The following is a 24,476-nucleotide window of genomic DNA, read 5'->3' on the forward strand; positions in this document are numbered from 1 at the left end:
TTTGGTAGTAGTATAGCCATTCCAGAATTTTTATTTATTTGTTTAATTTTATTTTTGGCTGTGAGTCTTAATTGCGGCACATGGGATCTTCGTTGAGGCACACATGATCTTTCGTTGAGGCGCTCAGGCTCTTTGTTGCAGTGGGGGGCTTCTCTCTAGTTGTGCTGTGTGGGTTTTCTCTTTTCTAGTTGTGGTGTGCAAGCTTCAGGGCGCCTGGGCTTTGTAGTTGTGGTGTGTGGGTTCCAAAGTGCATGGGCTCTGTAGTTTGCGGCACGCAGGCTCCCTAGGTGAGGTGCAGGAGCCCAGTAGTTATGGTGCGAGGGCTTACTTGCCCCGTGGCATGTGGGATCTTCATTCCCTGACCAGGGGTTGAATCTGTGTCCCCTGCGTTGGAAGGCGGATTCTTTACCACTGGATCACCAGTGAAGTCCCCAGAAGTTTTTTTTTTTTTTTTGTGGTACGTGGGCCTCTCACCACTGTGGCCCCTCCTGTTGCGGAGCACAGGCTCCGGACGCGCAGGCTCCGCAGCCATGGCTCACGGGCCCAGCCACTCCGCGGCATGCGGGATCCTCCCGGACCGGGGCACGAACCCGCGTACCCTGCCTCAGCAGGCGGACCCCCAACCACTGTGCCAGCAGGGAAGCCCCCCAGAATTTTTATGATCAGTGTTTTCATGATTCATTGCTTTTCATCTTTTTATTTACAGTCTGTGTTTTTCAATCTAAAGTATGTCTCCTGAAGACAGCATACAGTTGGATCTTTTAATTTTATCCAGTCTGATAATTTGTGCATTGATTATTTAATCCAATTTTGTCTAATGTTATTATTAAAATATTGTATATACATCTGCCATTGTACTTCTTTTGTATGTCTCTTTTTCTTCTATTTTTGCTTTACTGCATGAAACAGATTTTTAAAATTAATTTCTTCAAGTTTTTTCATTGTATGTTTTTGAGTTATTTTCTTAATGGTTGCCCTAGTGCTTACCATGTATATATCAAGTTATATGACTTTACCTTGATTTATACTAAACTAGTTCCTATGAGATATAGAAATGATACTCTTAATATGACATTATGTACTTGCCTTCTTTTATTTGTTGGACCTTCAACAGTTAACATTGTTACGTATGTGTGTATGAACTATGTAGTAGTATGTTGTTATAGTATTAATTTATGTAATTTGTTGAGGTTTAAGAAAAAAAGATTGTATGTTTGGCTTTTGTATTTTAGCCCTTAAATCCCCATATCTGTTTGTCTTCATTTGTTCTTGACCATCTTGAGTCTTTTCTGTAGTCCAGTATAGCTTTGTTCCCAGCTTAACTCATTTGTTCTATCATTAAGTTATATTACTATATATTAATTGGCATAATAATACAATTATATGGAGAGCTGGTTTTTAAATCAGTTAGAAGGAAGGAAAGAAAAGAAATACGTATATGGTCTGCTGTGTCCCATACCTGTATAATTAGATGTTAAACCACCCTCCCTGTACCCCCGTTTTTTGGCTTTGAAAACCTGACATGGACACTTGTTCTAAGCCTAAAGAACTTCACTAGAATTTGTTGTAATATTTATTGTAAGGTGGGTGTGTTTGAAGTGGATTCTTTCTCTCTTATAATCTACAAATATGTAGCTTTCATAGTTGAAAACTCTGCTAGGATAGAAGGTTCTTTGTTGGCAGTTTGTTTTCTTTGAGCACTTTGATTATGCAAGCCCACTGCCTTTCACCATCACAGTATCTGAGGAGAAATCAGCTTAATCTGATTGGTTTTCTGTTTTGTTTTTTAAGAGAGTTTTTTTTTCTTGCTGCTTTCAGAATTTTCTCCTTGTGTTTGATCTTCAACATTTTCTACAGTGATCTGTCTCTGAATGTCTTTTCGTTTATTCTTCTTGAGTTTTAGTTGTGCTTACTGATATACAGATAAAGTTTTTTCTGAAATTTGGGAAGTTTTTAGCTGTTTACTATTGAAATATTTTTTTCCTGTCTTTTCTGGCATTCCTACATACGTTGGTACACTTAATGGAAAGCGCATAGCACAGGCTCTTTCCCAGCCACATCTGTCATTGTCCAACAGGCACATGACAGAATTTTAATGGAGGCAGAGACAAAGTGTTGCATGGGTGTTCAGCACCATGGGCTTTCACTCACCAATGCCAGTGCCCAGTCTGTCAGCAACAGATATTAACATTCAATTCCTGATATGGCATCATTCCCTAAGGTGTTCATGTAGCTTCTCAGTGCCAGGTTGATTACAGTGGACTGCTTACATCATGAAAGCGTCAGGAATTTATCGACACTGGAATAGAAATTTGCTGGCATACCAGTTTGCCTTTCCTGCAGACAGTGCTTCTGTCAAAACTGACATCCGTGGATTTACAGACTGCCTTATCTAATATTGTGGTAATTTACACAGAATTGCTTCAGAGTAAGGAACTAACTTCACAGGAAAAGAAATACAGCAATGGACTCCCATGTTATGAAATTCAGTGACGTTAACCGTGTCCCCCATTATCCTGAAACAGCAGCTGGCTTGATAGAGAAGTGAAAGGGCCTTTTGAAGACTCAGTTACAGTGCCAGTTATGTGGCAGTGTGTTGCGAAGCTGGGGCAGGGTTCACCAAGAGATTTATAATGCTCTGAATTGGTGGTGTTTTTCTAATAGCTAGCATTCATGGGTCCAGCAATCAAGACAGTGGAATTGGGAGTGGCACCCACTATTACCCTGGTTATCCAATAGCAGCATTTTTGCTTTTTGTACCTACAACTTCATGCTAGAATGACTGAGAGGTGTTAGTTCCAGAGGAAGGAATTCTTCCACAAGGAGACAAAAATAATGATTCCCTTGAAGGGGACATTAAGATTATTAAATAGCCTTTTTTCATTTCATTTTCATGCCTGTGACTCATCAGGCAAGCAAGGGAGTTATCTTGCTGGTGTTTTTGTAGTTGTTGTTTGTTAGTTTTTCGAAGGAGGATAAGAATTAAAGTGGAAAAACATTGTTTTTCAGTACTGTTGCAGTTGAGGAAATGATATTCAATGTAGAACCGGGGTCAGTTCTGAATATAGCCTGAGCAAGTAGGAATTTATTGCCCTGTAAGGGTCAGCCTTTGGAAAATTACTAAAAGAAATAACAAGGCAGTTTGCACTAAGCCTTCCTCATCAAGGTGAGTAGTGGAGTATGAGGAACCCTGATTAGATACTGCGTGTTTCACATACAGAGGATGAGGCACTTTTGCTAAACCCACTTAATGTGGTTCTTGCAATTTTAGAAGGAAATGTGCAGATGTGCTTAGGAACAGGTTCAGGAATCTGACCTATAGTTTGTTAGTTCCCACTATTGTTTAAAGGAGTGAAGAGACATTCTTCTTTCTTAGAACAATGTTAGTTCATTTCTTGTTCTATAGCCTTTTGTACATTTAGGACCAACTGAATAGTCTGTTGAGTAACGGTAATAGAAGTTCAGGGCTAGGCAGCAAGCATTTAAGGAGGGGCGAATTTATGTGAAAATAACAGAAAAACAAAGAATAAATGTTAAAAGCCCAATTTCTGATTCCAGAGGACAGTCAAGATTTGTAGATGATGGGATCAAAGCATCAGTAGATGGTAGAGTGTGGACAACAGGGGCAATACATAGAATTACTGGTTTGAATTGTGATGACAAACTTTATGAGAGGACCAGTCTGTTTGTTCATTAGTGATCTGTTATGGTAATATTCTTGAAGTTTATATGATGTTGTGTCGCATCAGCTTTCAGGGCTCTGGGTAAAAGGCTTTTCAGTTCGTAATTATTCCAAGTCAGAATGGAGAAAATTTGGAAGCACCAATTTAGAGAGGTGTAAATTGGAGGTATTTGTCAAGGACTGGTAAATATGCAAGACTGAATCCAAAGGTCACATTATAGTTTTCCATTGTAAACATATTTTTCTCACCACCTATTTTATCAGAGGATCAAGGTCAGAATAATTTGTTTACAGAATTAGTAGTTTCATTAAATTTTGCCTGATTTTTTTTTTATAAACAACAGACTTTTTTTTTTTTTTTTTTTGCGGTACGCGGGCCTCTCACTGCTGTGGCCTCTCCCGTTGCGGAGCACAGGCTCCGGACACGCAGGCTCAGCGGCCATGGCTCACAGGCCCAGCCGCTCCGCGGCATGTGGGACCTTCCCGGACCGGGGCACGAACCCGTGTCCCCTGCATCGGCAGGCGGACTCTCAACCACTGCGCCACCAGGGAAGCCCGGATATTAGCCTCTTATCACGTGTGGTTTGCAAAAATTTTCTTCCATTCCATAGGTTGCCTTTTCATTTTGTTGATCATTTCTGTTGTTATGGAGAGGCTTTTTGTTTGTTTGTTTGATGCAGTCTCATTTCTTTATTTTTTGTTGCTTGTGCTTTAGGTATCATACCCAAAAAAAGCATTGCCAAGACAGCTGTCTGGGAGCTTTTCCCCTGTGTTTTAATCTAGGAGTCTTATGGTTTCAGGTCTTTGTTTTAATCTTTAATCTGTTCCTTTGTTTTTGTGAATGGTGTAGGATAGCGTTCTAGTGTTCATTGTTTTGTGTGTGAATTCTAATTTACTTAGGACCACTTATTAAAAAGTTGTGTCTTTTCTCCATTGAGGATTCATGGCTCCCTTGTCAAAGTATATTACCTGACCATATATGCATGGGTTTATTTCTGGACTCTTAATTCTGTTTCATGAGCCTGTGTATCTGTTTTATGCCAGTATCATGTTCATTGATTACTGTAGTTTTGTAATATAGATTGAAATCAGGAAAGTTGGTATCTCCAGCTTTGTTCTTCTAATTTTGGATTGTTTTGGTGATTCAGGGTCTTTTTTTGTTTCATATGAATTTTATTGATTCTATTAATGCAAAAAAATGCCACTAGAATCTTGATAAGGATTGAAAGGAATCTGTAGAAGGTTTGGGTAGTGTGGACATTTCAACATGTTCTTTATATGAAAATGGGTATCTTTCCTTTAATTTGTGTCTTTTCAGTTTCTTCCATGAGATTTGTATGTTTTCAGAGTATAGATTTTTCAGCTCGTTGGTTAAATTTATTCTTAAGGTTTTAAATTGTCTTTGATACTATTATGAATGTAGTTGTTTTCTTTAACAGCTAATTGTTAAGGTATAAAACAACTGAAATCTGCAGTTGATATTGTATGCTGCATCTTTACTGAGTTCATTGAATTTTCTTTCTTTTGGTGGAGTTTTTATGACTCCCTATGTATAAGATCAAGTCATTTGCAAACAGGGAGTATTTTATATTTTCCTTTCTGATTTGCATGCCCTTTTTTTTTTCTTATTTGAATATTCTGGGTAGGATTTTCAGTACTTATGTTGAATAGATGCTTTTCCTGATCTTAGAGGAGACGATTTCAACATTTCACAGTTGAGTATGATGTTAGGTCTTGTTATGCCATATATGGCCTTTATTACATTGACATATGTTCCCACTGTATCCAGTTTTTGAGTTTTCATCCTGAGTGGATGTTGAATTTTGTCAAATTATGTTTCTGCATCAGCTTAGTTGATCATATCATTTTATTCCTTGCTTCTGTGAATGTGGTATGTCACGTTTATTGATTTGCATATGTTGAATCAGCATTGCATCCCACGGTCAAATCCCACTTGGGTATGGTGTATAATTCTTTTAATGTGTTGTTGAAATCAGTTTGCTGATACCTTGTTCCGAATTTTGTTATTTATATTCAACCATGGATTTTAGTCTATAGTTTCCTTTTATTGGTAGTATCCTCTGGCTTTGGTATCAGGGTTATTCATAAAGTAAGATTGGAAGTATATTTTCATCTTCAGTTTTTTGGAAGAGTTTGAGAAGAGTTGCTATTAATTCTTTAAATCTTTGGTTGACTTTACTAATGCAGGAGCCTGTTTCTGGGTTTTCTGTCTTGGCATATTTTTTTATTACCAATTAAATTTCCGTACTTATTATTGATCTATTCAGATTTTTTATTTGTTCCTTGTTCAGTCTTGGAAGATTGTATTTATCTGTTCTCTAATCTTCATTATTCTCATTCTTCTCCTAACTTTGGACTGAGGTTGTTGATCTTTTTCTGTTTCCTTAAGGGGTGAAGTAAGTTGTTTGAGATTCTTCTTTCATCTCGATGTGAGACTTTATTAGCTATAAATTTATGTCTTAGAACTACTTTTCCAGTGTCAGGTTTTTTATATGTTGTGTGTGCTTTTGTTGTCTCAAGATACTTTTAAGTTTCTCTTTTTTAAAAATGTTTATTTTATAATTTAGTTTTATAGTTTTTTGGTTGCAGCGGGTCTTAGTTGAGGCACGCAGGATCTTTTGTTGCGGGGCGTGGGTTTCTCTCTAGTTGTGGCGTCCGGGGCTCCAGAGCACGTGGGCTCTGTAGTTTGCAGCACAGAGGGTCTCTGGTGGACGTGTGCGAGCTCAATAGTTGTGGTGCATGGGCTTAGTTGACCTGTGGCTTGTGGGATCTTAGTTACCCCAGCAGGGATCAAACACGCGTCCCCTGCATTGTAAGGCAGATTCTTTACCACTGGACCACCAGGGAAGTCCCTAAATTTCTCTTTTAATTTCTTCTTTGATTCATTGGTTGTTTTGGAGTGTGGTGTTTAATTTCCATGCACTTGTGAATTTTGTTTTCTTCCTGTTACTGACTTCATACCATTGTGTTCTGAAAAGATACTTGGTATGACTTTAGTGTTCTTAAATTTATTAAATAATTGTTTGTTCCCTAATATGTGATTTATCCTAGAAAATGTTCCATAGGTGCTTTAGAAAAATATATATATTATGCCTTTGTTGGATGGGACTTTTTTCATTTGGCTTATACAGTTATTCACATTCACTGTTTCTCTATGGAGTCTCTGTCTGGATGATCTAAATGTTGTTGAGAGTAGGGCACTAAAGTTTCTAACTTGTATTGATGTTTATTTTTACTATTAAGTCTTTTGGGATTTGCTTAATACATTACTTGCTCCAATTTTAGTGAAAAATCTGTTTTGTCTGATGTAAAAATAGCTACTGCTGCTTTCTTCTGGTTGCCATAGTAATATTTCTTTTTATCCCTTGAGATTCTTCTAGGCAGTATGTCGTTGGATCTTGGTTTGTTTGCTTGTTTTTTTAATATTTATTGTCTTTTGATTCGAGAATTTAATCATTTCCACATAAAGTGTTTATTGATAGGTGAGATTTACTAATTCCATTTTAATGTTTTCTGATGTTTTGTAGTTCTTTATTCCTTTTTTTCTACGTTGGTGTTGGCCTTTGCAATTTGATAAATTTTTCTTCAGATATGCTTGGATTCCTTTATGACAATCTTTTAGATAACTACTACAAATTTTTCCTTTGTGTTTACCATGAGTCTTAAAGTATTTTTTATTTGTAACATTCTGTTTTAACTGATAATAACTTTAATAGTAATATAAACTTTTCACTTTTACTTATTCCATTAAAGTTTTAAGTTGATGATGTTACTTTACATATTTTTAGGTTGTATATCCAATAATAAATTATAGTCATTGTGTTTTGTTGTTGTTTTGGTCATACCACACGGCTTGCAGGATCTTAGTTCCCCAAGTAGGGATTGGACCCAGGCCCCGGCAGTGAAAGTGCCAAGTCCTAACCACTGGACTGCCAGGAATTCCCTAGTCATTGTTTTTTAACTTAAAATTAGACTTATAAATTAGTTACACACCACCATTACAATGTTAGATACATGGATTTTGACTACATATTTACCTTTACCAGTGAGTTTTAAAATATACCCATATGTTTTTACAGTGTTAAATACCATCCTTTTATTTCCTCTTAAAAATTCGCTTTAGGATTTCTGGTAAGGCAGTGTTGATGAGCTTTATTAGTTTTTGTTTGATTGGGGAAATTATCTCATTATTTGAGTATTATTTTGTTTCTAAAGGACAGTTTCCCCCTCTCCCCCCAGGTAGAGTATTTTTGCATATAGTATTCTTGGTTGACAGTTTTTCTTTAAGTATTTTGAATATATTATCCCATTCTCTTCTGGCCTGCCAAGATTTTGATAATACATCCGCTTATAGTCTTGTTTATGATGTGTCACTTTTCTCACGCTGCTTTCAGAATTCTTTTTTGTCTTTGACTTTAACAGTTGTAATGTGTGTTGGTGTGATTCTTTTGAGTTCACCTTACGAGTCTCTTGGACCTAAGCAATTAGAATATCCATTTCTCCCCCAAGATATGGGAGGTTTGGGGCCATTTTTCTTTTACATGTACTTTTCTTGCCTTTTCTTTTTGTTTTATGTTTCTGGCATTCACAAAATGTGAATATTGTTTCCTTTAGATGATGTCTCATAAGTCCTCTTGGCTTTTTAAACTTTTTTTCCATTTACTTTTCTTTTTTACTCCTCCAGCTGGATAATTTCAAAATGACAGTCATCTGGTTAACAGATTCTGTTTTCTGCTTGGTTGAGTGTGATGGTGAAATTCTCTATTTAGTTCTTTAGTTCAACCAGTGTATTTTTCATTAGAAGACCCTTAAAAAATAGTTTCTTTCTTGAATTTTTTGTTTTCTTCATTATTGCTTTCCTAGTTTCATTTAGTTGTCTTTCTGTGTGTTCTTTTCGTTTAATAAACTTCTGTAAGAGGATTATTCTGAATTATTTTGTCAAACAGCTCACAGTCTCTGGTTCTTTTGCCTCAGTTATTGAAGTTTTAATGGTTTCCTTTGGTGGTGTCAGTTTTACCTGATTCTTCATAATCTTTATACTTTGCACATTTGAGTGATGGTCTCCTTTTCCAGATTTATCTGATTTTCTTTGTCAGAGGCAGTTCACCAGTTAGCTCAGCTTGGGATTATAGACAGGTCAGTTTACAGCCTCCTTGGGCAGGTGAGGCTTGCTATGAGGTTTTTGTGTGTGTGTTGAGACATTGCCTAAGCTCTGAGGTCAAGAGGTCACTCTGTCTGTGAACCATTGGATAGGAGTGCTCACTTGATTTTCTGCACGTGTGTAACTGTAGAATGGGCTCCTTGGTTGCCTGGAGTCTCTGGTCAGGCTTATCGATAGTGTGGGTCATGGTCCTGTACTCAGTTTTTGGTTAGGTCTGCGAATTTGCTTCCCTGCATGGTTTCCTTGGCCGTTAGGGCTTGATGGTTGGACACCCTAATCTGACAGAGCTGCCTACCAGCTTCCTTGGCCAGACAGGACTGCTGCATTGGTTATCCAGATGCGCAGTGCTTTTGGGTGAGTTCTGTGCTCAGGCGCTGTCCTAAGTGGCCTGTAAGATGGGTGACACATCTTCCTAAATGTTGTGGTTAGAATTCCTGATTAGATGAGACTAGGGCTGTACTGAGCAGTAAGTGGAACTATGAATCTGCCTTTCTGCTCAGACAGGGCTGGTATGGCTTGCTGGCTAGGGACTTTAATCAGGTAGAACTGTGCACCAAGTGCCTTGGCCAGTTGGAGCCACCAGCTTTTTCTAGTAGTGCACAGTTACTTGCTGGCCTCTTTGCTCAAGTGCTGTTGTAAGTACTGTTGTAGGATGGGCTGTGCAGTTTCCCAGATTATGTGGTTGGGTTTGCTGATGGTTGGGGCTTGGGGACGGAGCAGGGCATTCTTTGAATTAGCCATGCCTCAGCTGGGTGGTAAAAAAAAGTCTTCAAAGCTGGCAAGGTAATTGTTTGGGGTCCTGAATCAGGCATAACTGTGCGCTGAGTTCACTCTTCAAGTGTGGCCATTGGAGTGGCTTTGCAAAATAAGAGTCATTTTCTGGGCTCTCTACTTAGCACCCCTACAAGGGAAACTTGTTCTATCACGATTTGAGTGCTATTAAGCCCTATCCCTCAGTCATATTCTGATCCCTGCTGGTTAAGAAGTGCATAGTCTTCTCGCCATCCCCATGAGGCAAGACTTCAGTGCATGCTCTGGATGTCACTCATAATGCTGGGGGAGCTGGATGTCCACCTTGGACTCTCCTTTGCCCACTGGAGAGACCATAGGCCTGATAGATCCCTCTTGGTATGTTGCTGTGCTAGCTTGGGAGAGGGGCAGTGTAGTCAGAGTATAGCTGGTCCTCTTACCCTTCTAAGACATCCTCTTGGTGTTTGAGGTCCAGGGATGTGTGTCAGTCTTAGCCCCACGTTCTGGGATTTTCATAGTGTTGTCCAGAGTATTTGCTAGTTGGTCTTCTAGTGAGGGGGACTGAAGTTGGGAACAACCTGTGTTGTTGCCATCTTGGTGATGTCACCTCAGCACCACTTACTGTTACCCTTAGTGACCTGCTAGCAAATTTAGCTTCCTTTTCCCATGACCTTATGCTTTCCTGGGAAAGAGATGAGGTGTTAGTTTCAAAGCGAGGAATGCTTTCACCAGTAGACACACCAAAGATTCCATTAAACTGAAAGCTGAAAGTTAAGAGTGCTTCCTGGTAATTTGGACTCCTTATGCCTCAATTGGAATCAACAGGCAAAGAAAAGAGTTTCTTTTCTGGCTGTGGTGATTCATTCTGACAAGTAGAAAGGGGAAATTGGACTACTATTGCATAATGGCCATAAGGTAGAGGGACTGCACAATGGCCATACAGGAAATTCCTCAGGGCATCTCTTAGTACTACTGCTCCTTGTAATTAAGGTCACTGGGAAACTGGAAAAACAATCCAGACAGAAGTAGTAAATACACCCTTCAGGAATGAAGGTTTGTATCACCAGGTAAACAATTATGACCAATTAAAGAACTTGCTCATCAATTCCTTTACAAGTCACCCCACCTCCCCTCCTGCCCTGATCTTTCTCTCTTATCATGAAGTTCTGTTTTTCTGGAGATCCCTTAAGTATGACAGTATTTTACCCTTTCAAGTGTAATGTACAAATCTTATTCCAATATAACTTAATTTTACTCTTTTTAAAAATGTCTTTGTTTTCATTGTATCTACATATTAGCAGACAATTTCATAGGTTTTCCTTGCCACCATCATACATATTGTATAAAGAACTGAAGTTCAATGGTTGTGATTATGGAGTTTGGCAAAGTTTTTTTAATGGACTTGACTAAATTTTAGGTTTAATTGGCCACATTTCATTTCTGTCAGGTACTCTTCTTTTTCAAAAATTAATTTTTGGCTGCGTTGGGTCTTCATTGCTGTGTGTGGACTTTAGTTGCAGCGAGTGAGGGCTACTCTTCGTTGTGGTGCGCAGGCTTCTCATTGCAGTGGCTTCTCTTCTTGTGGAGCAGGGACTCCAGGCACGCAGTCTTCACTAGTTGTCTCACGTGGGATCAGTAGTTATAGCTCATGAGGGCTAGAGCGCAGGCTCGGTAGTTGTGGTGCATGGGCTTAGTTGCTCCATGGCATGTGGGATCCTCCTGGACCAGGGCTCAAACCCGTGCCTCCTGCATTGGCAGGTGGATTCTTAACCACTGCGCCACCAGGGAAGTCCCCTCTTCATCTTCCTCTTCTTCTTCTTCTTCTTCTTTTCTCCTTCTCCTTCTCCTTCTCCTTTCTTCTTCTTCTTCTTCTTTTTTTGCGGTATGTGGGCCTCTCACTGTTGTGGCCTCTCCCGTTGCGGAGCACAGGCTCCAGACGCGCAGGCTCAACGGCCATGGTCCACGGGCCCAGCCACTCCATGGCACGTGGGATCCTCCTGGACCGGGGCACAAACCCATGTCCCCTGCATCAGCAGGTGGACTCTCAGCCACTGCCCCACCAGGGAAGACCTTCTTTTTTTTTTTAATAAACTTGTAAAAACTGTTGTTAGCCCTGCAACTATGCATTAAAAAGACCGTGAGTCCGGTTTGGATGCTGTACCATTGTTTCCTGGTCTTAGCTACAGTATATATACTTAGAAATACATCATTGGTTTCCCTTTTCTTTGAAAAGTTAGCAAATTTCCTTGGTGTCTTTCTCTTTTTCCTTAAGAAATTTGTTATTTTATCTTGAGAGTAGGTGTGCCACAGGTAGTACTTGTGTGCTTGTGTAATAGACACTTCCTTGTTCACAGAGATCCCAAGGGATACATAATTGTCAAACTCCATTGATTCTCAGAGCTAGGTGATCCTTGGGGTGTCAGCCTTAAAAACTAGATGTGTGGTACAGATGCTTTGTTTTCACTTTCCAGGTAGAAGCTTGGAGTTGGAGGTTATCTCAGGATTTTAAGAGGGGGTATGGTGGGAGTGGGGCTTATTGCGGGAGTGTGTCTTAGCCTTTCCCACCCATTTCAGTGTTTTCCATTGCCCAGTGTGTAGGAGATGCTCAGTTTGTGGATTTCGCTCATGGAGTTAATCCGTGTGGTTTTATATGTGCTCTGATGCTAACAGTAGGATAAGCCAGCAGCCCTCCTATCCCTTCATCTTGGTGACATTCAGCCACTTTTTTTTTCTCTTCTAGCTGAGCCGTGTATCTTGCAGGTTCTTAGCTCCCCGATCAGGGATTGAATCTGGGCCTTTGGCAGTGAAAGCACAGAGTCCCAGCCATGTTCCCCGCCCCTTGCCCCGTTAATACACATTGTATATAGGTTAATGGTAAACCACATGAAACTATAATTTCTTTTTTCTTAAGGCATTTAAAAAAAACATTTATTTATTTAATTTTGGCTGTGTTGGGTCTTTGTTACTGTGCGTGGGCTTTCTCTAGTTGCAGTGAGCGGGGGCTACTCTTCGTTGTGATGTGCGGACTTCTCACTGAGGCGGCTTCTCTTGTTGCGGAGCACAGGCTCTAGGCGTGATAGCGCTCAGCGGTTGTGGCGCACGGGCTCTAGATTACAGGCTCAGTGGTTGTGGCACACAGGCTTAGTAGCTCCGCGGCATGTGGGATCTTCCTGGAACAGGGCTTGAACCCGTGTCCCCTGCACTGGCAGGTGGTCTTAACCACGTGCCACCAGGGAAGTCCTATAATTTATTAATTAGGGTTTGTGATAGACACTGACACAGACTAGGCATATTTCGGAGATATTAGGGGTTCACCCAGACCACTGCAAGCAAGCAAATACTGCAGTAAATTGAGTCACACTAATTTTTCTTGTTTCCTAATGCTTAAAAAAAGTTGAATTTACACTGTACTGTAGTCTTATTGAGTATGCAGTAACATTATGTCTAAAAAGACAATGTACATACCTTTACTTAAAAATACTTACACTGTAAATCAACTATACTTCAATAAAAATAAATCAATTCAGTGTAGCAAAAAATAAAATCAAATAAAGGTAAATAGTTTAACAGTAAAATAAAAAAAATACTTAGTTGCTGAAAATTATCTGAGCTTTCAGTGAGTCATAATCCTCTTGTTGGTGGAGGGTCTTACCTTGATGTTGATGGCTGCTAACCAATCAGGGTGACGGTTGCTAAAGTTAGGATGGGTGTGGCAGTTTTTTAAAGTAACTCCACAATGAAGTTTGCCACATTGATTGACTCTTTCCTTTCACAAGGAGTTTCTCAGTAATATGTAATGCTGTTTGATAGCATGATGTTTTACCCACAGTAGAACTTTCAAAATTGCAGTCAGTTTTCTCAGACTCTTCCAGTGCTTTATCAACTAAGTTTATGTAATATTCTAAATTCTTTTTTGTTACTTCAGCAGTCTTCACAGCATTTTCACCAGAGTAGTTTCCATCTCAAGAAACAGCATTTTTTGTTCAGGCATAAGGAGCAACTTCTCATCTGTTCAAGTTTTATCATGAATGACAATTCAGTCACATCTTTAGGCTCTTCTTCTAAATTCTGGTTCTCTTGCTGTTTCCAACTCATCTGCAGGTATTTCCTGAACTGAAGCCTTGAACTTCTCAAAGTCATCCATGTGGGTTGGAATCTGTTTCTTCCAAACTCCTGTTAATGTTTTGAGCTCTTTCCATGAACGTTCAATGTTCTTTATGACATCTGGAAAATTTCTTCTTTTCTGTAGGCTGTCTTTTCATGTTTTTAATTGTTTGCTTTGTAGAAGTTTTCAAGTTTGACATAGTCCTATTTGTTAACTTCTGATTTTGCTATTTGTGTTTTTTGTGTCATATCCAAAAAACATTGCCAAGACCAAGGTCAGGGAGCTTCTTTTCTGTATTTTCTTCCAGGAAATTTTATGGTATCAGACCTTATGTTTAAATATTTGATCCATTTTGAGTTAACATTTACAAGTAAGATAGGACTACAATTTTAGTATTTTGCATGGGCTTATCCATTTTCCCCAGCATCATTTTTAAAGAGGTGAAGAGTCTGTCCTCTTACAGTTGGGCATTCTTGGCTCCCTATGAAACATTAGTTGACCATAAATGTGGGGGTTTAATTCTGATCTCTTTATTCTGTTCCATTGGTCTATGTGCTAATATTTTTATACCAGTTACCATACTGTTTTTCTTAGTGTAGCTTTGTAGTATAGTTTGATGTCAGGAAATGTGATACCTTCACCTTTGTTCTTCATTCTCTGGATTGCTTTGGCTATTTAGGAACTTTGTGGTTTCACAGAAATTGTAGGAGTTAAAAATATTATTTTCATTGTGGGCTTGATTAAAATGAACTGATAATATTTCTCCAAGTTGTTTGGCTTCTGCATTTCGTGTTGGCTCATGACTTCATTGTTTCTTTTAATCATATTGTAAGATAGGATAGAATTTTTAGAACTAAAGAACATTTTATGTATTATGTTTCTACTTAATAACATAAAGTAGACATAAAAGCTTTTAAATGGCGCTTTTTTTTTGTTTGTTTGTTTTTGTTTTTTTTTTTAAACAGAATGCTGCCTTTTTATATGGCCTTGGTTTGGTTTACTTCTATTTCAATGCATTTCACTGGTAAGTTGACTTACATCAGATGTTTTCCCACTTTGTGTGTGTGTGTGTGTGTGTGTGTGTGTATGTGTATGTAGGAGAAACACATAAAATATTTAAATGTCAGTAAACTCTCATTTCATTAGTTGTGTATTACCTTTGTAGGTTCAAATCAAGTTCAGCCCTCATTCCCTCCACTCAGCACATTTGCAAACACCTCTCAGTAACTAGTAACTTGATTATAAACTCTCAATTTCCCACAATAGGAATAATGATACCTCCTTCAGTGTTGAGGATTAACAATGATAGTAATGTGTAAGATTTTGTATAAACAGTAAAGTATAGGAAACTTTTTTGGTCTTGTCCTTTTTTTTTTTCATTTGAGTGCTATGAGAATTCAAAGGAAATCGAGTGAGTACACCACCAGTGTTTGCAGCCATGTCCTGTAGGTCATTCTGAATGTTAATAGAGTCCTTAGGTATCTACTGACCAGTATTTGATATGGTTTCCCAAATGTGAATGAATATTCAGCTTTTAGTTGTATGACTTTTTGTGTATATTATTTTTCTTACTCCTTGGCTTTCTGGGAAATTGTTTATGCCATGTTCAGAAGTACTGCATTGTTTGTTACATGAACTTGTAGGTTATAGATGTTACAGCTTCATTTTATGAACTGTGTATTTCTTTGAGAGATTTTAAACTTAAGTCAACTTACCTTTTGTCTTGAATGAGGACAATTTTAAGGTCCCTGTGAATTTCCTAAAAATCCTATTCACAGAACTCACTATTCTGAACTTTTAGAACTAGAAAAGGTCTTAGATGTCTTTTAATTTTAAAATTTTGTTGATGGGGGAAATAAGATGTGTTCATTTTTATTTAGTGTTATGTGAACTATTTAGTAGTGGAAACAGGCCTCATGTTCAGGACTGCAGTCTAATAATTTAAATCACATTCCATAGTTAGAGAAAAGAAAGATTTTCTTTCTTCTTTTTTTTTTGAATGAAACTATCACTGGCATTGGGTCATGGACTTGTGATCACTTACAAATGGGAAGAGGACAGATGGTTACCGAAACCAGTAATAGGAGTTATAAAGTTTGTAGGGAGATGTATTTAGAAATAAGGTTATACGTTTTTCTAAATGGAATAATTTATTGTACTTTGCCTTATGTCAAGATGGAAAAGTGGATATTTAAAAATCATTATTTGCAGTTGTTGTGCAAATAGATACAGTCATTTCAGCTAGCCAGAACAAATTTAGGTGAAATCCAATATAAGGCTGGGAACAAAGAACTATACATTTTAGATACAGAGAAGTGTGACTAATATTGAACAGTTTTCATGTAGTTATAACTTTTGAGCCCCCTTAGATTGAAGGTAGGAATGTAAAATCAGGAAGGAGATAAGTCTATAGATTGAAAATATTAATTGCTTGATATGTGTGTGACAGTGTTGAGTTAGTTGTGTGAAAGATGATTTTAAATTTTAATAACTCATCTGTAAATGATATCTCTATATTTCCCAGAGAAGATCTTCCTTTCAGAATAGTTGTTTTTGCAGTAAATGTGTGTATAACCACAGCATTTGACAAGTAGGATCTTAACTGAAGTAACTTACTAAAGACATGTGGTGTGTTGCTTGGTACTAAATTGTGATATGACTGTTATCTGCATCTTTCTATAATAAAAAGAGAATTGACTTTGGAAACATTTACAGTCCTAAATAGTGACCTCTGAGGTTTTTACAGTATAGAATAATTGAAATTCAAAATAGACTTTTTTTCTTTTTTTTCTGTCTCTTCCAAGCACTTAAATATATTCAGAGTATATCCAGCGTATCTGGATTTTCTCCACTGATAATAAGGACCTGTTAAAAAGACAATAATCAAGACAGAATAGAATTAGGACAAAAGTAGGCAAATGAAGGCTGAAGTAGATTAGAGAAGTCAGAAGCAGTCCTGTAAACACGGGTCCTTGATTTATGATAGAGGTGGCACTGCTTTCTGTACAGTAGGAATCCCATATGGAAAAGATAAATATTAACCTGTATCTGAATCACGTCATACTTAAAATAGGTTCCAAGCTGAATGTAAACCAAAATGTGGTAGGTAAGAGTAAGGCTTCTAACAGTGGATTTATATGGAGCAGTAGCGAACCAAGGTTAACACTCTTACCTTTTTGCCATTTTAAAAGATTTCTTACTGTCTTCTCTAAGTTGATTCAGAAAATTTTAAATTGTTTATTTACATTGAAAATACTACTAAATGTTTAAATATTGTCAAATAATTTGAGGAAGTTAAAGTTACCTTTTTACATTCATAGTGTTTTTATAAAGTTATAATTTGTTTTAAAGTCGTATACCCATTGTATTTTTTGTACTTCCAAAGCACATACAGTTAATCTTATCGTTTCTTATGTCTGTATTCTTCAAGGGCAATTAAAGCATTTCAAGAGGTGCTTTATGTTGATCCCAGCTTTTGTCGAGCCAAGGAAATTCATTTACGACTTGGGCTTATGTTCAAAGTGAACACGGATTATGAATCTAGTTTAAAGGTAGGTGGTTGGGGCTTTTCCTAGATATACACTATTTCGTGTGTGTGTGTGTGTGTGTGTGTATAGAGTGTGGGGGTTAAATGTTAAGAGTATAGAGAAATACTGGAAGTTATATTACTGCTATTGAATGAATTTAGGATATGAACTTAAAAAGGAAAAAAGGATTGGATTTCGGGGTACAAGGCAGACATGGTGCTAAGATACGCAGAAGAACTTTTAAGTGCTTTAGATTTTTGTTTTTGGTTTGTCTTTTAACAAAATATAAATATTGATGTTTGTGATAAGGAGACACTGGAGGTTTTTATTTCATTTTTGAGTATGTAAAACACTCTCCAATATGTGACTGGCACTGTAGAGATGAAGAGGTGGTTAGTGATGCTATATCTGTGATCTGATTATTGACTGTTCTTTCCTGTGGGTCTGATTAGAAATCTGCCAGTTTTTAATAGCATGGTATGTGTCATGGCAAAATTATTTAATAGATTTGTTATCTTTTAAGGTTTGTGGGCTGCTAGTTGGTGGACATAAACATCATTGGAAAAGAATGGTACATTATTGTTAAATACTTTGCTTCTAATGGAAATTTGATTTGTCAGTACTTAACATTTTTTCGAGTTTCTGGGTTTGTGCTATCATTTTATATTTTCCAAGGGTTTTTAATGAGAATGAGACTTCCCTATATATCAGAAGCATTGTTCTTTGAAAGAATTCAAGTTTCTGGAGAAAAAAGGTTTTGAGAATTTATGACTGTTTAGAATGTTTGCTCTTTTCCTTGTAGATGTGAATTGTAGAGTATATTGATTACAGAGGTGGTGTACATATGTGTGTGTCACATACTCTGAACTCATTAACAAGGAAAATGCTAAATAAAGTCTACTTAAAAACTGATGTGATTACAGGTCCCCCAAACTGCCAACCTCAAGGTTAGTGATTTGGCAGAGGTCATTGAACTCAGAAAACAGTTTTATTTATGGTTATGGTTTATTTACAGTTAAAGAATATAGATAAAAATTTTCAAAGGAGAAAGACACCAAAAACAGAGTCAAAAGTGCAAAACTTCACTTGTCTTGTCTCATTGCAGTCATATTGATAGCACTTAATTCTCCCTGAAATGATGTTTAGTTACATGCAGGGAGCGTTCCCAAGCCTTTCCAGGGTTTTGTTCTCTTCCATGAAATATGTATATATGTATAATATTGATGTTTGGTAATACAGAAAGGGAGAGAGCCATCTGACTGACCTTAGTTTTAGTTGCTTAATCACCAGCCGCTTTAGACATCAAACTGTAATGTTGTTAGAATGAATTATCTTGATGATCCAAGGTCCTAGGTATACAGAGGTACACTTGCAAGGCAGGATATTCTAAAGGTTTAGAGATTCTCTCTCAGGAGTTGGTCAAGGCTAGAGCTGTTTTCTTTTGAATAGGCAGGGTTTCAACAACCCAGACCGGCTGAGTTAATTCCTTACTGCACTCTGTATTCATTCACTTCTTTAATTCTCTTGGGTTTTAAAATATTAGGTGCCTCGGGCTTCCCTGGTGGCGCAGTGGTTGGGGGTCCGCCTGCTGATGCAGGGGACGCAGGTTCGTGCCCTGGTCTGGGAGGATCCCGCGTGCCGCTGAGCGGCTGGGCCCGCCAGAGCGGCTGGGCCCTTGAGCCATGGCCGCTGGGCCTGCATGTCCGGGGCCTGTGCTCCGTGGCGGTGGGAGGCCCGCGTACCACAAAAAAAAAGAAAAATATTAAGTGCCTCAGACTATCTCTGCATTTTATGGGTTTATATAGGAGTGATACTGAGGGCACATAGAAACTCAACCAAGAACATTAAAAACCATTGCAAGTGGACTGTAAAGAATTTAGATCACACACTGGTCAGAGATCAGTTGTAGCTGAGGAATAAGTCCAGAGTTAAATGAACTTGGTGCAGAGAATGGGATTAGGTTTATCAGTTATTTGTTAAGATTAGAACAGAGTTTATCAAACTGTATACTGTGAGGTGTCAGTGGATTTAAAATGTAAAGAAAGTACAGTTTTGACACCTTGTAGATTTTTTTTTTTTTTGAGGTATGCGGGCCTCTCACTGTTGTGGCCTCTCCCGTTGTGGAGCACAGGCTCCGGACGCGCAGGCTCAGCGGCCATGGCTCACAGGCCCAGTCGCTCCACGGCATGTGGGACCTTCCCTGACCGGGGCATGAACCCGTGTCCCCTGCATCGGCAGGCGGACTGTCAACCACTGCGCCACCAGGGAAGCCCCTGACACCTTGTAGATTTTAACCCCTTTCATTTATACATTCACAGGGTATAAATTAGCCTATCAAAAATGTTAACATGTCATATGGCAGAAAATAAGTTAAATATGGTATAATTTTTTTGTAATGTATTTGTTATCATATACCAACATTTTAGGTGTTTTCTCAAAATATGTTGGAGGGCAAAAGAAAATTGGCAATGTGTAATAAAATATCCTTTAATTAGGCAGAGCAGAGTTAGATAACATTCAGTGGTTTGTTGAAAGTGTTTTGGCTTACTCAGGCATAATGGAAACAGTGTTGTATCCACTTTTATTTGTTTAGGCTTAGGTAAAGTGTAACAGACCTTCAAATGATGTTGATTTTAGCAAAAAATCTGGGGGCATGCAATTTTCTTTTTCTTTCTTTGTGCCATTTTCCCCCTTATTTTAAACTCTGATAACTCTCTGATTTTGTTGTATGAAAACAGAAAGAATGTTAGGATGTTTTTGCATTAATATTTCTTTTTTAATGAAGTATAGTTAATATACAATATTTTATTAGTTTCAGATGTACACCATAGTGATACAGTATTTTTACAGATTATACTCCATTAAAAGTCATTAAAAGATAATGGCTATAATTCCCTGTGCTGTGCAATATATCCTTGTTGCTTATCTCTTAATCCCACACCCCTAATACGCCGATGCCCCCAGTCTCTCTTCCCAGTGGTAACCACTAGTTTGTTTCCTATATCTGTGAGTCTCTTTCTGTTTTGATATATACATTTGTTTATATAATTTTTTAGATTCTATATGAAGTGATATCATATGGAATTTGTCTTTCTCTTTCTGACTTAACTTCCTTTAGTATGATATAATCCCCAGGTCCATCCATGTTGCTGCAATTGGCATTATTTCATTCTTTTTATGGCTGAGTAATATTCCATTGTATATATGTACCACATCTTTTTTATCCATTCATCTGTCTATGGACATTTAGGTTGCTTCCATGTCCTGGCTATTGTAAATAGAGCTGCTCTGAACATTGGTGTGCATTTATCTTTTTGAATTAGAGTATTCTCAGGATATATGTCCATGAGTAAGATTGACTGCCTGGGTCATATGGTAGCTCTGTTTTTAGTTTTTTGAAGGAACCTCCATACAGTGGTTTCACCAGTTTACATTCCCACCAACAGTGTAGGACAGTTCCCTGTTCTCATATCCTCACCAACACTTGTTATTTGTAGTGGTTTTTTTTTTTTTGCGGTACGCGGACCTCTCACTGCTGTGGCCTCTCCCGCTGCAGAGCGCAGGCTCAGCGGCCATGGCTCACAGGCCCAGTCGCTCCGCGGCATGTGGGATATTCCCGGACTGGGGCACGAACCCGTGTGCTCTGCATCGGCAGGTGGACTCTCAACCACTGCGCCACCAGGGAAGCCCTATTTGTAGTTTTTTGATGATAATCATTTTGACAGATGTGAGGTGATACCTTGTTGTTTCAGTTTGCATTTCTCCAATAATTAATGATGTTGAGCATCTTTTCATGTGCCTGGTAGCCATCTTTATGTCCTCTTTGGGAAAATGTCTGTTCAGGTCTTCTGCCCATTTTTAAATTTCTTTTTTTTTTTTTTTTTTTTAGGGGGATGTTCAGTTATATGAGCTGTTTATATAGTCTGGATATTAACCCCTTGTTGGTCATATTGTTTGCAGATTCCATCCATAGGTTGTCTTCCACCGCACAACCCCTATCTCTGGCACTTAGTAATCTGCTCTTTGTATCTATTAGCTTGATTTTTTAAAATTATTTTTTAGTTGTTTCTTTTTAAAATTCCACATAAAAGTGAGATCCTTTGGTATTTGGCTTTCTCTGTCTGATGTATTTCACTTGGCCTAATACCTTCTAAGTGTATGCATGTTGCTGCAGATGGCAAAGTTTCATTCTTTTTTTATGGCTGAGTAATTACACTTATATACATACACTCACATACACACACACATACACTCACATACACACATGCATGCACACCACATCTTCTTTAACCATTCATTTGTTGATGGATACTAGGTCACTTCCATATTTTGGTTATTGTAAATAATGCTGCTGTGAACATTGGGGTGCATGTATCTTTTTGAATTAATGGCTTTGGGTTTTTTTGTATATATATCTAGGAGTGGAAATACTGGGTCATATGGTATTTCTGTTTTCAATTCTTTGACGAATCTCCATACTGTTTTTCATAGTGGCTACGCCAGTTTACATTCCCACCAACAGTGCCCAAGCGTTCCCTTTTGTCCACATCCTCACTAACATTTGGTATTTGTTGCCTTTTTCATAGAACACATTCTGACAGGTGATACATAATTGTGATTTGGATTTGCATCTCCCTAATGATTCATGATGTACAGTGTCTTTTCATGTGCCTGTTGGCCATGTATGTTTTTAGAAAAGTGTCTGTGCACGTCTTCCATCCAGTTTTTAATCAAACTGAATAGGGGTTTTTTTGCTGTTGAGTTGTATAAGTTCTTTATATATTTTGGATATTAACTGTGTATCGGATACATGATTTGCAACTGTATCCCATTCAGTACACTGCCTTTTAATTTTGTTGATGGTTTTCTTTGCTGTGGAGAGGCTTTTTAGTTGGATGTAGTCCCACTTGCTTATTTTTCACTTTTGTTACCTTTGATTTTGCTGTCAGGAGTTGGTGTCAAGATTTGCAGAATTATTGCTGTTTGAAAATACTTAACATTTTGTGTCGTGTGGGGTTTGAAACAGTAAAAGCGTTAATTTTCCTGCTGCTTTCAAAAGTTTGTGGACTTTTTTTTGTTTTAGGATCTTGAATACTGAGATAATGTAGGCTGGGCAATTCGAATTATACAAATCTCTCTGCTTTTTGAGAGTTTTAGTATAATAGTAATACTGAAATACTGTCATCTTGGAAATGTATTTCTTTTAAGGTCAGTTTATTTCCTTTGATGACTCATTTAGGAAAGGTCTGTTTTCTCACATAACATTTTAATATGTTTTCAAGGTCAGTTAGACTTAAAAATGTACTACAATACAAAGTGGGACTGTTATGCTGCTCTTTCTGTTAGAGGAAAGCTGTTATTAAATATATATTTTTTAAAATAATATACATATTTTTTTTTTCGGTACGCGGGCCTCTCACTGCTGTGGCCTCTCCCATTGTGGAGCACACGCTCCAGACACGCAGGCTCAGCGGCCATGGCTCATGGGCCCAGCCGCTCCACGGCATGTGGGATCTTCCCGGACTGGGGCATGAACCCATGTCCCCTGCATCAGCAGGTGGACTCTCAACCACTGCACCACCAGGGAAGCCCTAAATAATATACATATTTTAAAACAGTTTTGTCTTGGCTTTCATAGCACAATAAGGATATGTATTTGGCTTTGCAGAATAGATGAAAATTAAAGCAGTTTTCAGTGTTCAAATGTTAGATATTCCTGAGTAAAAAAGGTTTTTTCCCCCAGTTTTGGTTGTATTATTAACTTAAAATTTTCAGATCATAGTAAATTTTCATGCAATTAAAAAAAAAAGCTATAGAGTCACAGATCTAGAAAACAAACCTATGGTTACCAAGGGGGAAGGGAGAAAGGGATGGATTGGGAGATTGGGATTGACATATACATAGTACTATAAATAAAATAGGTAACTAATAAGGACCAACTGTATAGCACAGGGAACTCTACGCAGTACTTTGTAATGGCGTATATGGGAAAATAATTTAAAACAGAATGGATATATGTATATGTATAACTAATTAATTTTGCTGTATACCTGAAACTAACACAACATTGTAAATCAGCTATACTCCAATAAAACAAACAAACAAAAAAAGTACAAGGAATTCACATATACCCATCAGACAATTTCATTCAGTGGTAATATTTTTCGTAACTATATCTTATTACAACCAGGATTGGACATTGATAAAGTCGAAAACTGTTGTTTTTTGTAGCATTGTATCCTCTGTATCATTGTGTTTATTTTTGACTCTATGTTTATAGAAAGAATAATGCATTTGCTATTTAAGGGTCATATGCATTTTAATAAGTTAATCCATTTCAGAATATGTTTTAAATAAGTTTTAAAAATGTACTTCATATAGACTAGCATAAATTTTTTCTAGTGTTGTTTTTTAATTATTTTATTGTGCAGAAATACACACTACATGATACTGTTTTCAGCATTCAACTGTATCAGTTAAAATATACAATTTAGTGGCATTGATAATATTCACAGTGTTGTATAACCATCATCACTATCCATTCCCCAGAATTTTCAGTAACTCATGTAAAAACTTCTGTTCACATTAAACAATAATTTCCATTCCTTTTACCCCTCTAGCTTCTGATACCCTTCTGTTCTAATTTCTGTTTCTGTGAACTTGACAGTTTTAGGTACCTGATACAAATGGAATCATATGTTATTGTGTTTGGCTTATTGCACTTAGCTTAATGTTTCCAGAATTCATCCATGTTCTAACATATATAGGGCTTCCTTTTTATGGCAAATAATATTCAATTGTATGTATATAACACAATTTTTTCATTTATTCATCTGTTGATGTACTTTCAGAGTTTTCTATATTTTGGCAGTTGTGAAGAATACTGCTATGAACATTCACATATGAGTGTTTTTTGAACTCTTTTTTTGACTCTGTTTTTTCAGTTCTTTTGGAAATACACCTAGAAATCTAATTGCTGAATTGTATCATGTATTTAACTTTGTGAGGATTGCTATACTTTTCACACTGCCTGCACATTTTACATTCTTATTAGCAATGCACTAGGATTGCAGAATATCTGCCTCCTTGCCAAAACCTCTTTTCCATTTCTTAAAAAAGTAATGACCATCCTAATGGAAGTGAATTGATATTACCTTTGTTTTTCTCACTTGCATCTTCTCCTGTGCATTTGTCTTCTTTGGAGAAATGCACACCAAAGTCCTTGGCCCA

General features: G+C 37.6%; 1 protein-coding gene across 8 annotated transcripts in view; it reads left to right on the top strand.

Moving 5' to 3' along the window:
• Positions 1-24,476, top strand: part of LOC114906524 (lysine-specific demethylase 6A-like) — a 167,344-nt gene that overhangs the window by 48,856 nt on the left and 94,012 nt on the right. For 6 of the 8 annotated variants that reach the window (XR_003796444.1, XR_003796445.1, XM_029241351.1 and 3 more), the window contains exons 5-6: positions 14,685-14,743; positions 17,150-17,270. The exons of 1 other annotated variant lie outside the window; for it this stretch is intronic. Coding sequence is in view for 5 of the 7 variants with exons in the window: in XM_029241351.1 (XP_029097184.1) it covers positions 14,685-14,743; positions 17,150-17,270 (180 nt within the window). In the remaining 2 variants the exon portion in view is untranslated. The remainder of the gene's footprint in view (positions 1-14,684; positions 14,744-17,149; positions 17,271-24,476) is intronic. One more of the 8 variants, XM_029241356.1, reaches the window with a different exon arrangement.

This window comes from Monodon monoceros, unplaced genomic scaffold (assembly GCF_005190385.1).
Source record: "Monodon monoceros isolate NGI ecotype Baffin Bay Population unplaced genomic scaffold, NGI_Narwhal_1 Super_Scaffold_22, whole genome shotgun sequence".
Taxonomy (NCBI): Eukaryota; Metazoa; Chordata; class Mammalia; order Artiodactyla; family Monodontidae; genus Monodon; species Monodon monoceros.